Source organism: Artemia sp. Qi Xiang Cuo, chromosome 8, assembly GCF_049724085.1.
Source record: "Artemia sp. Qi Xiang Cuo chromosome 8, ASM4972408v1, whole genome shotgun sequence".
Lineage (NCBI taxonomy): Eukaryota > Metazoa > Arthropoda > Branchiopoda > Anostraca > Artemiidae > Artemia > Artemia sp. Qi Xiang Cuo.
In genome coordinates, this window is record NC_142801.1 from 70354087 (window position 1) to 70371190 (window position 17104).

The 17104-nt window shown below is 35.7% G+C and overlaps 1 protein-coding gene across 1 annotated transcript in view; it reads right to left on the bottom strand.

The window, feature by feature from the left end:
- Nucleotides 1–5520: 5520 nt before the first annotated feature.
- LOC148949759 (alpha-1A adrenergic receptor-like) overlaps nt 5521–17104 on the bottom strand; it is a 137363-nt gene continuing 125779 nt past the window's right edge. The window contains exon 4 of the mRNA XM_089093728.1: nt 5521–7848. Coding sequence (XP_088949854.1) covers nt 7640–7848 — 209 coding nt within the window. The 3' untranslated portion in view covers nt 5521–7639. The remainder of the gene's footprint in view (nt 7849–17104) is intronic.

A 17104-nucleotide genomic window follows, 5' to 3' on the forward strand; every position in this document is an offset into this window, starting at 1 on the left:
ATATATATATATATATATATATATATATATATATATATATATATATATATATATATATATATATATATATATATATATATATATATATATATATATATATATATATATATATATATATATATATATATATATATATATATATATATATATATATATATATATATATATAATATATATATATATATATATATATATATATATATATATATATATATATATATATATATGTATATATATATATATATATATATATATATATATATATATATATATATATGTGTGTATATATATATATATATATATATATATATATATATATATATATATATATTTATGCCCGCTTACAATGGAGAAATGGAGAAAAAAAAAAGCGGAGTACAAAATGAAACAAAAAAAGAAGAAAAACATGTTCAACACTAAAAATTAAATACAGGTATTTCATTCACTGAAACAGTTGAGTCAGCGGTGAGTCGTAGAGTTTACTGAGGGATCGTCTTGAGGCTCTCCGTTCTAGATCAATCTCCTTGGTTGATGGATCAAGGATTCCATATATGGATGAGATCTCCGTGTTAGAAAATCTTAGTGGAAGTCCCAGCAAAAATTTTGCAAATCTGTAGTACGTGGTTCGTATTTTTCGACGCTCGGTGAGCGACAACATTTCCCACAAGGGTGATATATACCAGATGGCAGGAGAGACGACGGCGTTGAATAGTTTTGACTTAATAAATCGATTAAATGACCACTTGCATTTGACAGCTTTTCCATATGCTGAGTGGATAGATTTACAGTCTGATTCAGCCAACAAGCCTCTAGTTGACCTAGGTGTCTGGCCATACGTGATACCAAGGTAATTTAGGGACTGGGACTGCTGGATTCTGAGACCGTCAAGGACAAGATTAGAATTGGTCGAGTTGGTTCCGATAAAAACGATAACTTCGGTTTTCTCTATGTTGACTCGAAGTCCTATTCTTCTGTATAGGGTCACTAAGAGACAAAGATTCTCTTGTAGACCCCTCAGTATGCTGCTCAGGAGCAACAAGTCATCTGCATAAGAAATGAAACTTAGATCCAAGCCCTCTAAAAAGAAGGTCCCACAAGCAAATCTAGTCACAGAGTAAATCGCAGAATTAAAGATGATAGTGTTTAAAATAGATCATTGCCGAATTCCTTTGAAGAGCCAAATGCCTTCAGTAGACTTTTGCTTGCGGTGACCAGTAATTGTTTACCATCCAAAACCTAGACGAATATGCGTGTGGGAGTACCAGTCATGGAGAACAAGAACAATGTGGGGTTCGACTCCTGAATCTAAGAGGCGCCACAGTGCCTGCGATTGGACGACAGAATCGAACGCAGCGGAAATATCGACACTGCAGGCAAAGAGTGGCTCTTTAACTAAAGATGTAGACCTCATTATTCTTCTTAGTAGCCGATGGGCGTGTCCACAGCCCAACCCATTTCTGAATCCAAGTTGGTTGTCTCTCATTAGAGCGTGCGACGTAATATGGGGCAACAGTACCTTCTCAAATACTTTGCTGATAACCGATGAAACTGAGATTGGTCTGTAGCTTTTACAAAGCAAGGGATCTCGATTCTTTTTCAGAATATTGGATGTGCGGCAACGATTAAACTTGGCAGGTGTGAGTCCCTGCTCGATGCTCATTTGGAATAGTAAGGCTAAGTACTCATGTAGACGTTCTGTGCCGTGCTGTAAGTGCCTCGGAGTGATCCCATCGAGCCCTGGAGACTTGTTCTTTTTCAATTTTCTCACATTTATCTCAATATGCCATTTAGAAACAATGACATCAGTGCGGCGGAGTTTTGCGCTGATTAATTGCCTATCTAACTTAGATTTATATACGGAGTCCATCTCGTTGGGTGGTGGCGCAAACACGTCCTTGTAATGACTTACCCAACTTTCATCGGGAATGGGACTTTACACATCAGCATCGGCCCTGTTAGATTGGAATCACTTCCATAAGATGTTTGGGTCACTCCTGCAATCACAAGACAACTTCTCTACCTGCTGGACTTGCATATTCTCGACAGTACGTTTGAATTCTTTTTTGGCATGTCGAAAGCACTGAAAACTACTCCAAAGCGGGGTTTGTCGCAATCCTTCCACAATTCGTACCAGAACTTGGATCTCTTCTTGGCAAACTTGATATTTGGGTTATCTCATCCCTTTTTACGAGTGTTGGGGTACACTTTTGCCACTGGAACAGCGGCAGATTCCGCAAGCTTCATCGAATGAACAATTTCGGAGCAAAAGATGTTCAGGGCTAGTCTGTCTTCATTTTGGCCATGAGTAAGCATGTGGAACGGTACTTTGATTTTAGCAAGAGTTGAGTCAAGAATATCTTTGGACAAGGACTGATCTGTCCTTTGCCATTCACTCTTGATAAACCATGATCGCCCGGGGCACCGCTTGTAGGTGGAGAATGGTACCATTAAGCTAATCCCAAGGTGATCGCTACAATTGTGTTCCGAGTCAACAATGGCTTTAATCCCGGTCGGATGTAGGAAATTTACGAAAAAGTGATCGATATCTGATGTAGCCAGGGATGCGCTGTGGACAAACGTGAAGGACTGGGATTTTGGAACCGGGGCCATAGCTTCTGGCAGACACCCCCTTAATATGGTGAAAAAACGATCATCATCCAGAAGCTGACAGTTGAAGTCCCCACAGATAATAATTTTTTCTGACTTGTATTGTTCGGCCAACCTCCCGAGTCTCGCACAAGCCTTCGTGTAACGCCTTTCTGAGAGGACATCACGATAATTTGTGGGGAGGTACACTGATATGACTATAAAGTGATATGACTATATATATATATATATATATATATATATATATATATATATATATATATATATATATATATATATATATATATATATATATATCCTGTTGAAATGTTTCACTTCTAATCTGAAATGCTTTATTTCGAAAGACAATCACAAATTCAAAAATCCTTACTCCTACTTATATAATATACAGAAATAGTAATCTAAGAATTGCTTTCTAGTCAAAATAACCTTTCAGATTGGATCAAAATCGTTCTAATGTTTTTACCAAATCCCCGTCTTAATCTTTGCAACAAGAATCATAAGGATTCTACACCTTAGGAAGTTTATGCACAAACTGGGGAAAGCAGATTGTGACATCTTAATTCGTGTATAAGACTGTTTAAAGAGACCACACAATTTTTTTTTTATTAATCTCCAAATTAATAGACGGAAGAAAATTAGAAAAGCCACGCCTACCTCTCCTTCTTGGCCAATTAAAATTTTGAACCTATTACAAGATGATACTTTAACACTCAGATAAATGACAAAAACATAACAGCGTTCTACTTTAGAATTATTAGCGCTATTACACTTATTCACACAATTGCCCAAAAATGAAAGACCTCTCTTATTCACGAATTAATATAAACTGTTGCACAAGTTAAGACTGGGCTTAAGAAAAAGGTTTATACACACTACCATTGTGTGATCAAACGATATCTGTAAGTAGAGGACATACCCTTTAGGGAGTGACGAGAAATATATATATATATATATATATATATATATATATATATATATATATATATATATATATATATATATATATATATATATATTAATTAATGACATCTTAAAACGTGCAAGTGCCGCATTTTCCCTCCTTAAACTCCTTAAGAATTTGAATGCCCTAAATCGCATTGTTTGAGGGTTTTCCTCTTATTTGTACCCCCAACCCTCGAGTACACCGGTCCTGTTTGACATCCTGACATCTCCATTGAATTGTCAGACAGAATAGAGGCAATCCAAAAAAGGTGCCTAAGAATTATATTCAATGAGGGTAAAGTACCCTATATTTCCCTTCTTCGTAGAGCTAATCTTGTCACCCTTAAGGAAAGCAGAGCAAAAATTTTCTTGCGTTTCGCTAACAATGTCCTTCATAACCCTCGAACAACTCCCCTTTTCCTTCGTCAATATTCACCTCTTTGACCCTGAAAGAGTTTCTATTGAAAGATAGAGAAGAACTTTCATCCCTTACATAGTTGAACTTTTCAATCAGTGAATCTTCGCAGCCCCCCCCCCCTCACTCCCTTCTTACCTCATAATTTTTAATTTAATGTTCATTTTGAAAATTTGGAGGTTTTTATATTTGTAGTTATATAACTAACTTACGTTTCTGTTTTGATTTTTTTATTCCTTTTTTAATTTTACGAGTTACGATTTTTTTGACGTTTTTGCAGATTTGGCATTGACCTTCTAATTTTATGAGTTTAATTTGTTTTTAATAGTTTTAGGTATTTGACATTGACCCTTTTATAATTTTCTGTTTTTTTTTTTGGTTCTCTTTTTGTTCGATTGACGCTTAAATGCGAATTCGGCCCATTTGGGCTTGTGATAGCCGTTTTTCATCAATAAATCTTATCTTGTCTTATCGTTACCCCTCCCCCGGGAACTACACCCCCCGTGGAAAATACCCCTAGAAAATACCCCCTCCCCATGGAAACTATCCCCCTGCGAAATACTCCCCTTGGAATATACCCCCCCCCCCCAACACCGCGGAAAATGCCCTCACCCGTGGAAAATAAGGCTTTGCAAATTTGATAATTTTATTTGAGTTTTATTATTTTAATTTCCGTAGGGGGGAAGGAGTTTTGGTACTTGCATATTATGAGCCAGTCACTCAAGTTTACGCTGTATAAAACTCGAGAACAAAGTGGTGTCTTCGTTATTTTTTTTTTTCAGCTAAGCGCAAGACAAGACAAAGACACGTGACAGAATATATGGGAAAGATATAATTTGGGCTATGTATTTACACATAATGGGGGGGGGGGGGGTAAAATATTCGGATAGTTTGAAGTCATAAAACAATCCTTTCTAGGTATATGGCCCCCAAAAAATTACAGACGAATAGCGAGGTATCTGGAAATTTTGTTAACTAAAAAAAAAAAAAAAAAAAAAACAAAAAAAAAAAAAAAAAAAAAAAAACATAATAAATTGTGGTACAGAATAATTGTACCAAACACATTTTGCATGCAGGCCCGCTATACTCCCCCTAATTTGCAAATTTTCTGGGGGTATTTACCGGAGGGGTATTTTCTGCCGGGGGAGGTATTTTCTGCGGTTTTTTTTCTGCCGGGGGAGGTATTTTCCGCAGGGGGTATTTTCTGGGGGGGGAGGGATAAACGCCTAGAACATATATATATATATATATATATATATATATATATATATATATATATATATATATATATATATATATATATATATATATATATATATATATATATATATATATATATATATATATATATATATATATATATATATATATATATATATATATATATATATATATATATATATATATATATATATATATATATATATATATATATATATATATATATATATATATATATATATATATATATATATATATATATATATATATATATATATATATATATATATATATATATAATATATATATAGTACGTACAAAAAACCGGTCACTAAAGGCACATTTCACAGTTATTCGCAGTTGGTACTTACGCATTAGCTGGTACCCACGCGATATTTTTTGCTAAAGGAAATTAGTCAAAACGGGTACCTGTTAATAGAGAATTGGATCGCAAACCGTGGTTTGTCATTGCATTTATAATATTTAAACTATTGGTTTTTGGGGTTTAGGGGGGAAAAAGGTACCTAGGTTAGGTTACGTATTTAGTATATTCTATCTTTTATATATGAGTTATGCTCTGGGGGTACATAAGGTTAATATAGAAAGTGTGATCGTATAGACCAGTGGTCGGCAAAGTGCGGCTCCGGAGCCGCATGTGGCTCTTTGGCCCCTCAAATGCCGCTCCAGCACAAATATTTAAATGCAGGCAGCAGACGCGCAAGTCGTGCCGAGGGTATCGGTCGGTTGACGATTGAAGGGAACGCGGCGCGGGGGAGACGCGGGCGTTTCTACATGCCATCCACTGCCCACTGTGCCAGTCAGCAGTCAGTTGCAGGTAGTTTTTGGAGCTTATCGTGTCTGTGCATGTTACTAGGGTACCTTCTTGAAGACTAAAGTTGTTGTATTTTTCCATCTAGCTGCACATCTAACAGGTATTTTTCTCATCAATTTAAAAATGACAATAAGTTTGTATTGGTGGCTTTTGAAAAGATTATAATTTGAAATGTTTTTTTAGGTGCCTTGAAATGGCTACCAAAATGAAGCAAAGAAAAATAGAAGCAAAGAAAGATAGAGAACCTGGAATCGTGCCTAAAATTAAAAACAACAACATACAAACCTAACATACTCAAACTTTCCAAGGAGATGCAAGGACATTGTTCGCATTAAGTGTTTGTCAGTTATTGTCATAATTAAATTTAATTTAATTTAATTTAATTTTTTTTTTAATCAATAAATATAATCTTTATTAATTTGAAATCAAGTTTCATTCAGTGTACACGTAATTTAATGAAGGTCTAAAATCATAATAAAGGTTTACTACATTAATAAACCCATCTGGCTCTATATATTTTTTTTTTAAATCCTGGTAATGTACATATATGGCTCTTTGGCGAAAAAGTTTGCTGACTACTGGTATAGACTTCAGAGGGGGCTCATTGGATTACTAATCATAAGCTTTAGAAACCTTTTTGAGATTCAGAGTGATGGGAGGGTGGGTACCCCCCCCTACACCTCGTATTCTCCCTAAATACATTTGATAGAAATCTAAATTAAAATTTACATGAAGACATTCACCACTGTCTTATTTTTGCTGGCTTAGGTTTACTGAGGGGTGTTTTAAAATTAATTTTTTGGTAGTCTTACCAAAACAGTCTAGGATGGAGTAAGATCAAACTTACAATAAAACCTTTTTAATTATCGCAACTGCCTTGGGTAATCTACTCTTTTGCACTTGAATAATATTGAGTGGTTCTCATGATAAATCACGACTAGCAGGGGCATCGTTTGTGGGGGGGGGGCGAGGGGCAGTTGCCCCCAAATAGTGTGGAGAAAAAAATATTATATATATCAAGCCCCTTGACTACCTTGGTATGGACCCCTCTTTCCCGTCCCCCCCCCCCCCAATAAAAATGCTGGAGATTCCCCCCTGTCGACTAGAGTCACAAAAATACAAGATATCAAAGCCCTTTACAATTTGAATCACTTTAGGTTCGTTCTATCAGCATACTGTAATGTAGTCTCCCAGTGAAGCTGGATATTGGCATTAAAGACTAGTTGGAGGGGAGAGCAAATGTGAGCGTTCTTGAGCTTGAGCCGTAGCGCATGTTACATTTATTCAAATAGTTCTTTAGTGTAGTATTCTTACATTTATTCTAGACGCTTTAAGTCTCGGCAGGGCTGTATCCAGGATTTTTGTTGGGGGCATGGTATTTTTTTCTGGGAGGGGTTTACAGAAAAAGGTTTAAAAACAGATCAAAAATTTGTTTACATGTTTTTTTTACGTTTTTACGAGTCAGCTAAACATTTCCGGGGGGGGGTCGAATCCCCTAGCCCTCCCCCTGGATACGGCCTTGGGTTTCAGGATAGATCGTGAATGGAACCAGTTATTTTTATTGTACTAAGCTTTTGCTTTCCCAGGAGGAAACGACCGAAAATGGTGGAAAGTCTAAATCACTTAAGATTTGTTCTATCAGCATATCGAAAAGTAGTCTTGTAGTGAAGTGGAGATTTGGTATTAAAGACTAGCTTTTTCAGTGCCCGCTTAAAGTCTCTGGAAGCCACTGTGTAAATAAAAGGATTCAAACAACTATTAATATATCCAAGCCAAAATGCAATATGGAAAGTTCTGTCTGATATTCCAAGCGAAGGACACAGAGAACCTGAAAAAAAAGGGCAAGTCTTAGTCTTTATGATGTCAGCAACGGTAAGGTAATCTACCACTTGATAGAACACTAAAAGGTCATTTTGGCTTTAACAAATACAGTTTGACTTGTAAAGGTAAGGTAAATAATACGTCATTAGACTTTACAGTCCCTACTGGTGGTCTTGATCCCTATTCCTTAGCTCTTCAGTAAGGAGGTGCACTGAGGCGAGGATGCCCTGTCCCAACGGGCAAGGGATTTTAAGTTTAGCGTGCTAGGCACTCAGCTAAGACTACAAGTTTGACTTGTAATATACTAAAATTGAAGAAAAATATACAATGGCATAGTGCAGACACTAGAAACTTTAAGAATTTACGTTTTGTGTAAATAACAGTGTTTCAGTCTAATTTCAATTGCTTCAAGCTAGATGTTCGCAGTTAACCACCTACCCACTTAAAACCGCAAAAAAAAACTATCAAAACGGACGATTATTGATCGGCAACTAAGGGTAAAAAAACGTCAGTAATATAGCGCCAGTGATATGATAGCACGCGAGTACGAGGTACATTATCTTAGTTGTAAGTTGTCTCTTCAAGTTCAAAATAACTGCTAAAATTACTAAATTGTGACATCATTCAATATATGATTCAATATATTTTATACATTATTTATTTTAAATTGATATATGATTATATGATTCAATCGAAGTTTCATTGGTTCTTGATTTTAATTCATTAGAAATTTCTCATTTTTCCATTAATTTCTCCAACACGGTCTGCCATTTTTTAATAGTAACAGCAGAAATTCTTCGCCTTTTTTTCCTTTTTTTCAAAATACATTAAAAATGAATAAAAAAGGTGAGCTCTGAGATCAACTTTTAACAATACCATAACTCTTAACAATGTCATATTTTAAATTCTTAACATTAAACATTAACCGGAGTTAGGTTATTAATATAAGGTAAGAATTTGATTGTTTTAGTAGTTATTTTAGATCATCCGTGGGGGAGGGTTAGAAACCCTCCTTGATGACTAACTGAGAAAACATGTATGTAACTTTGACGGAAGTTTCTCCAATTACTAAGAAGGGTAGCTATGAATAAATAGGGTTTTTCAACGCTCAAAATTTATAGATTCTTTTGGTATTAAAATGCCTAATCCTCAAAACTTCTTTAACGGAACCACTTTAAAAGTCTTTAACTAAAAGGACAAAGAATAGCGATAATTTATTACTACTTGAAAATATCTTCTTAGAAAGCATAACCTTTTCCTAATCCTCAAGTGAAAAAAGGCTCATTTTCGAAGACTACGAAGAAATCTTAGAAATTTTACTTTTTTTGCAACAATAAACAGTTAGCAGTCTACATTAATGAATTTGGTTAGCTTTATTTCGCTTCTGTCTTTGCCTTAGAAATCTTTTCCATGAAACTCACCTCAGGAAATTGGAGTTTTAGTGAAGGTTATATTTTGATTATGTCTCATTTCGGTAGTAAATTCGGATAATCTCCGCCGGAAAATGGGACATATGGCTTTACTACTAAGGCAAAGGTTTTGTAATACCTCTAAATTTCTTGAATGTTCCGAAAATAAAAATACTAGTAAAAATTTGTAGAGAACACAAATTTTTTGATATAAAATCTTTTTTATAACAAATTAAGTTTTACTATTCTCAATACTCTGATTTGCATTACCGTTTCCTTTCTTTTAATTTTTTTCCATTAAAACAAATATATTATTAAAGCTAAAAAAGATTCAAAAATATTAAACGGTAATCTTCAAATTAATCTATTCAGTTTTCAGTAAAACACAAACGACACCATGCTTTGTAAAATGCCAGAAGAACCTGACTTTTCTTTCAAATAGGGAATGACGTTATTTGTGATTTTAGCTTTCTTAAAAGGAAAAAAAGAATGAGGCAGCAGGACACTTTTCAGTAGCCCCATAGTAAATTAGCAATTGTTAGATATCTTGACAAAATGCAGAACAGCCCTAAATCTTTTTAATTTCTTATCCATCTTTTTGTTTTATTTCTTCTGTTAGCTCACTATTGTGGTTACGTTTGTGTTTTGAGACATCCTAGATTTCCCTTAAAATCGACTATTATGTAAAATACATAGATGAAATTGTAAAAAAAAACTTCAGCAAATAGAAAAAACCAACGATGAAAAAGCCTAGAAACATAACTGAACAAATTATATCAAACATTAAGATAATACGGTTGTGTAACTTCCACTTAACCTATTAAACAATCATGTTTAATTTTAATGTCCTTGGTACTTTAAGAGACAATATACCTAAATGTGGCATCAAATCACATCTTGCTTCGAGAAGACCCAAAATGCACTCAATGAGCCTTCTCGGTGCTCAACTGTAATTTGTTATCTTCCCTAACTCTTTGCGCCACTGCGGCTGTGATGACTAAAAGGCCGACATATGCCATTTCGGTCGAAAATGAGTTATGTATGTTTGATCGGTAAACTCAGCACGAGGAATCGAATGGTGCATTCAAGATTGTCCTATTTGGTATCGTTACAAAGATCAGGTCTTGTTGCAATTCAGAATGGCAGAAGAGGTTATCTTGTGAAGCTATAACATGGGAACCTAGTATTTGTCTCATTTGTTTGTCAAGGAAAAAGGAGAAATACGCCATAAAATGAAATAATTTTGAGTTTGCTCGGAATACTTGGATTTAATTTATACCAATGAAAAGAGCATAAGAAGTTGGTTTAGAATATAAATGTTTTTACTTTTATAAATTTAATAAATCATACAATACTAACATTTTGATTACTAAATATCAGTATATGTATATTAAACTGACAATCCACATTCATTTGAATTTTTTCAGTAAAGCGCAAATTGCGTTCTGGCCTTGAGAAGGCATAGGGGTTTTGCACCCAACTTATGTCATTTTCTGCTCGTGTTGAGTATGACTCGGTTAATTATTGTAATTTCTGTTCGTTTTGGAGTTTCATTTATTTATCAGTAGAGATGCCTCAGGAGGTCGTGTCAGCACACCATATATGGGCATAGAACCACGTGGTTTATGGTTTTTGTCAGTGAGAATGAAAAAACAGGAATTTTGTCACATTTATGGCTGTTTTCATGGATGGTTATGTGTGTTGGTCGATTTATTTGATGTTTTTCATGGATGTTTTATGGTTTTTGTCAGTGAGAATTTGAAAAACAGGAATTTTCTCACATTTTTGTATGTTTTTATGGTTTTTGTCAGTGAGAATTTTAAAAACAGGAATTTTGTCACATTTATGGATGTTTTCATGGTTTTTGTCAGTGAGAATTTGAAAAACAGGAACTTTCTCAGATTTATGGATGTTTTCATGGTTTTTGTCAGTGAGAATTTGAAAAACAGGAACTTTCTCACTTTTATGTGTGTTTTTATGGTTTTTGTCAGTGAGAATGAAAAAACAGTATTTTTGTCACTTGAAAAACAGGAACTTTCTCACATTTATGTCTGTTTTTATGGTTTTTGTCAGTGAGAATGAAAAAACAGTATTTTTCTCACTTGAAAAACAGGAATTTTCTCACTTTTATGTCTGTTTTTATGGTTTTTGTCAGTGAGAATGAAAAAACAGGAACTTTTTCACATTGATGTCTGTTTTCTTGGATGTTTTTATGGTTTTTGTCAGTGAGAATGGAAAAACAGGAACTTTCTCACATTTATGTCTGTTTTATTGTTTTGGTCAGTGAGAATAAAAAAACAGAAATATTCTCACATTTATTGATGAATGGATGGATGTATGGATGGATGGTTAGATGGATGGTTGGATGGATGGATGGATGGATGGATGTATTGATGGATGAATTGACGGATGGATGGTTGAAGGGATGGATGGATGGATGGATGGATGGATGGATGGATGGATGGATGGATGGATGGATAGATGGATGGATGAATGGATGAATGGATGTATGGATGGATGGATGAATGGATGAATGGATGGATGGATGGATGGATGAATGGATGGATGGATGGATGGATGGATGGATGGATGGATGGATGAATGGATGGATGGATGGATGGATGGATGGATGGATGGATGGATGGATGGATGGATGGTTCTTTCAATTATTTCGGCGAGAACAGAGACATTTTAAACGATGATTTTAAAAGATGATTTTTGAAGAGGATTTGAGGGTGAAAATCTGTGGTCGTTATAATACACAAGTTCAATTTGAACAGTGCTGTGAGGTGCCCTACCACAACCCCAAAGGGCTCCGATCCCCCCAACCCCAACCCCGAAGGAAGCCACCGGTCCAAAATGGTTCTCTGGGCTCCCAAATGGCCCCCGGCGCCCCAAAGGCTCCTGAGCCCCCATTATAATACTTTTTAAGGCTTTATTCTATCTTTTCAGGACAAATTATTATTTTAGGGAATTATTTCGGTGAAAGAGTTAGAGACATTTTAAAATATGATTTTTGAAGAGATTTTAGAGGAGAATTTGAGGGTGAAACTCTGTGGTCGTTATAATACAGAAGTTCCATTAGAACAGTGTTGTGAGGTCCCCTACCACAACCCCAAAGGGTTCCGATGCCCCCACCCCAACCCCGAAAGAAGCCACCCGTCCTCAAAGGTTCTCCAGGCTCCCAACGGGCCCCCAGCGCTCCAAACGCTCCTGAGCCCCCATTATAATACGTTTTAAGGCTTTATTTTATCTTTTCAGAACAAATTATTATTTTAGGGACTTATTTCGGTAAAACAGATAGAGACAATTTAAAAGATGATTTAAAAGGTGATTTTAGAAGAGGACTTGAGGGTGAAACTCTGTGGTCGTTATAATACACAAGTTCCATTTGAACAGTGTTGTGAGGTCCCCTAACAAAACCCCAAAGGGCTCCGATCCCCCCACCCCAACCCCGAAGGAAGCCCCCGGTCCTCAAAGGTTCTCTGGGCTTCCAAAGGGCCCCCCGCGCCCCAAAAGCTCCTGAGCCCCCAATATAAAACTTTTTAAGGCTTTATTATATCTTTTCAGAACAAATTATTATTTTAGGGAATTATTTCGGTGAAACAGTTAGAGACATTTTAAAATATGATTTTTGAAGATTTTAGAAGAGAATTTGAGGGTCAAACTCTGTGGTCGTTATAATACACAAGTTCCATTTGAACAGTGTTGTGAGGTCCCCTACCACAACCCCAAAGGGTTCCGATCCCCCTACCCCAACCCCGAAGGAAGCCCCCGGTCCCCAAAGGTCCCCCAAGCTCCCAAAGGCCCTCACCCGGTCCCCAAAGGTCCACCGGACCCCCAAAGGCCCTCCCCCGGTCCTCAAAGGTCCCCCAGGCTCCCAAAGGGCCCCCGGACCCCCAAAGGCCCTCCCCCGGCCCCCAAAGGCCCTCCCCCAGTCCCCACAGGTCCCCCGGGCTCCCAAAGGACTACCCAGCCCTCAAGGGCCCCCGGATCTCCAAACGCCCTCCCGGGTCCCCAAAGAGCCCCATCCCCATTTTGTTAATACTTTTTTTGCGCATTTGAGACACAGAAGGGTCCCCACATTTCAAAAGGCTTTATTATATTTTTCAGAACAAGTTTTTTTCTTAAGGTCCTTCCTAAACCCATTTTACAAGTTGAAGTACTTATCTTTTCACCACAACTTTACTTTACGACTCTTTTGCACACCCAAACACCAAGAAATACTTTTCAAAGACCATTTCAGAACAAGTTTTTTTCTTAATGTCATTCATAAACCAATTTTACAAGTTGAATTAGTTATCTTTTTCACCCCAACTTTACTTTACAACTTTTTGCATACCTCAAGATCAAGCAATACTCTTCAAAAGACATTTCAGAACAAGCCCCTTTCCTAATGTCCCTTCTAAACCCATTTTACAAGATGAAGCATCCATCGTTGTCACACACAACTTTACTTTACAGATTTTTGAATGCCCCAACACCAAGCAATACCTTTCAAAAGGCATTTCAGAGCAACTTCTTTTCTTAATATCCCTTCTAAACCACTTTTACAACTTGAAGTACCCATCCTTTTCACCCACAACTATACATTACAGATTTTTGAATGCCTCAACACCAAGCAATACTTTTCAAAAGGCATTTCAGAGCAAGTTCATTTCTTAAAGTCCCTTCTAAACCAATTTTACAAGTTGAAGTACTCATCTTTTCCACCACAACTTTACTTTACAGCTTTTTGGATACCTCAACACCAAGAAATACTCTTCAAAAGACATTTCAGAGCAAGTTTCTTTCTTAATGTCCCTTCTAAACCCCTTTTCCAACTTGAAGTAGCCACCCTTTTCACCCACAACTTTACTTTACAGCTTTTTGGATACCACAACACCAAGAAATACTTTTCAAAAGACATTTCAGAGCAAGTTCCTTTCTTATGTCCCTTCTAAACCCATTTTCCAACTTGAAGTAGCCACCCGTTTCACCACAACTTTACTTTACAGCTTTTTGGATACCACAACACCAAGAAATACTTTTCAAAGACCATTTCAGAACAAGTCATTTTCTTAATGTCCTTCCTAAAACAATTTTCAAACTTGAAGTACCCATCCTTTTCACCCACAACTTTACTTTACAGATTTTTGAATGCCTCAACACCAAGCAATACTTTTCAAAAGGCATTTCAGAGCAACTTCTTTTCTTTATGTGCCTTCTAAACCAATTTTACAAGTTGAAGTACTCATCTTTTCCACCACAACTTTACTTTACAGCTTTTTGGATACCTCAACACCAAGAAATACTTTTCAAAGACCATTTCAGAGAAAGTTATTTTCTTAATGTCCCTACTAAACCCATTTTCCAACTTGAAGTACTTATCTTTTTCACCCACAACTATACTTTACAGCTTTTTGGATACCTCAACACCAAGAAATACTTTTCAAAGACCATTTCAGAGCAAGTTACTTTCTTAGTGACCGTCCTAAACCCATTTTACAAGTTGAAGTACTCATCTTTTCCACCACAACTTTACTTTATAGCTTTTTGAATGCCTCAACACCAAGCAGTACTTTTCAAAAGCATTTCAGAACAAGTTCTTTTCTTTACATTCTTCTTAAACCAATTTTACAAGTTGAAGTAGTTATCTTTTTCACCACAAGTTTACTTTACGACATTTTGCACACCCCAACACCTAGCAGTACTTTCCAAAAGGCTTTATTATATCTTTTAAGTACAAGTTCTTGTCTTAATACCCTTCTTAAACAAATTTTACAACTTGAAGTAGTTATCTTTTTCACCACAACTTTACTTAACGACTTTTTTGCACACCCCAACATCAAGCATTACTTTTCAAAGGCATTAAGAACAAGTTCTTTTCTCAATGTCCTTCCTAAACCAATTTTATAAGTTGAAGTAGTTATCTTTTTCACCACAACTTTACTTTACGACTTTTTTGTGTACCCCAACATCAAGCAATACTTTTCAACGGCTTTATTATATCTTTTCAGAGCAAGTTCTTTACGTAATGTCCTTCCTAAACCAATTTTACAAGTTGAAGTACTTATCTTTTCCCCCACAACTTTACTATAAGGCTTTTTGAATTACCCAATATCAAGCAATACTTTTCAAAGACCATTTCAGAGCAAGTTACTTTCTTAAGGTCCTATCTAAACCCCATTTTACAAGTTGAAGTACTTATCTTTTCCCCACAACTTTACTTTACAGCTTTTTGGATACCTCAACACCAAGCAATACCTTTCAAAAGGCATTTCAGTACAAGTTCTTTTCTTAATATCCTTCTTAAACCAATTTTACAAATTCTAAGTTTTTCCATAGTAGATAGAAAAAGCTATATCATAGTTGCGAATATTTTCTCGGGAGATAAGCAGTTCTATTTCAATTTTAAATTTTATCAATGAAGTTAAGAAAAGTTAAAGTTCTATTCTGAATTTTCTCAATGAAAAAGAAATTAGTTATTAATCAATTCTATTTTTTCCAAATAATATAAAAATTTTTCACTTCGGATCAAATTTTTCTCAAAGAGCTTTTTGAATGCTCCATCACCAAGCAATACCTTTCAAAAGGCATTTCAGAACAAGTTCTTTTCTTAGTGACCGTCCTAAACCCATTTTACAAATTGAAGTACCCATCCTTTTCACCCAAAACTTTACTTTACAGCTTTTTGAATGCTCCAACACCAAGCAATACCTTTCAAAAGGCATTTCAGAGCAAGTTAATTTCTTAAGGTCCCTCCTAAACCCATTTTGCAACTTGACGTACTCATCTTTTTCACCCACAACTATACTTTACAGCTTTTTGGTTCTTTTGAATGCGCCAATACCATGCAATACTTTTCAAAGGCATTTCAGAACAAGTTCTTTTCATAATGTCCATCCTAAACCCATTTTACAAGTTGAAGTACCCATCCTTTGCACCCAACACCAAGCAATACATTTCAAAAGGCATTTCACAACAAGTTCCTTTCTTAATGTCCCTCCTAAACCCATTTTACAAGTTGAAGTACTCATCCTTTTCACCCACAACTTTACTTTACTGCTTTTTTGAATGCTCGAATACCAAGCAATACTTCTCAAATGGCATTTCAGAACAAGTTATTTTCTTAATGTCCTTCCTAAACCCATTTTACAAGTTGAAGTTCCCAGCCTTTTCACCCGCAACTATACTTTAAAGCTCTTGAATGCCACAACACCAAGCAATACTTTTCGAAAGACATTTCAGAACAAGATCTTTTCTTAATGTCCCTCCTAAACCCATTTTACAAGTCGAAGTACCCAACTTTTTTCACCCAGAACTATACTTCACAGCTTTTTGAATGCCCACAACATCAAGCAATACTTTTCAAAAGGCACTTCAGAGCAAGTTCTTTTCTTAATGTTCCTCCTAAACCCATTTTACAAGTTGAGGTACTCATCCTTTTCACCACAACTTTATTTTACAACTTATGTGCACGCCACAATATCATGCAAGTTTCCACTTCAGTTGAGATTTTTTTGTGCACGCCACAATATCATGCAAGTTTCCCCTTCAGTTCAGATATTTCTCAAAGATATGAAAAAATTCTAAAGACTGTTGCAAATTTTGGGGTGATGATATAAAATTCAAGTTATCTTATGAATTTTATCTAATATCTTACAGTTCAATTTTAAGTTCTCGAGAGAAAATGAAAATATTCCGCTTCATTTCTCATTTCTACAAAGGCACAAGGGAACTTAAAGTTATATTTGAAATTTTTTCGTCGAAGATAGAAAAAGCTATACCATAGTTGTGAATATTTCCCCGGAAGATAAAAATTTCTACTTCAATTTTAAATTTTCTCAACGAAGTGAAGAAAAGTTCAAGTTC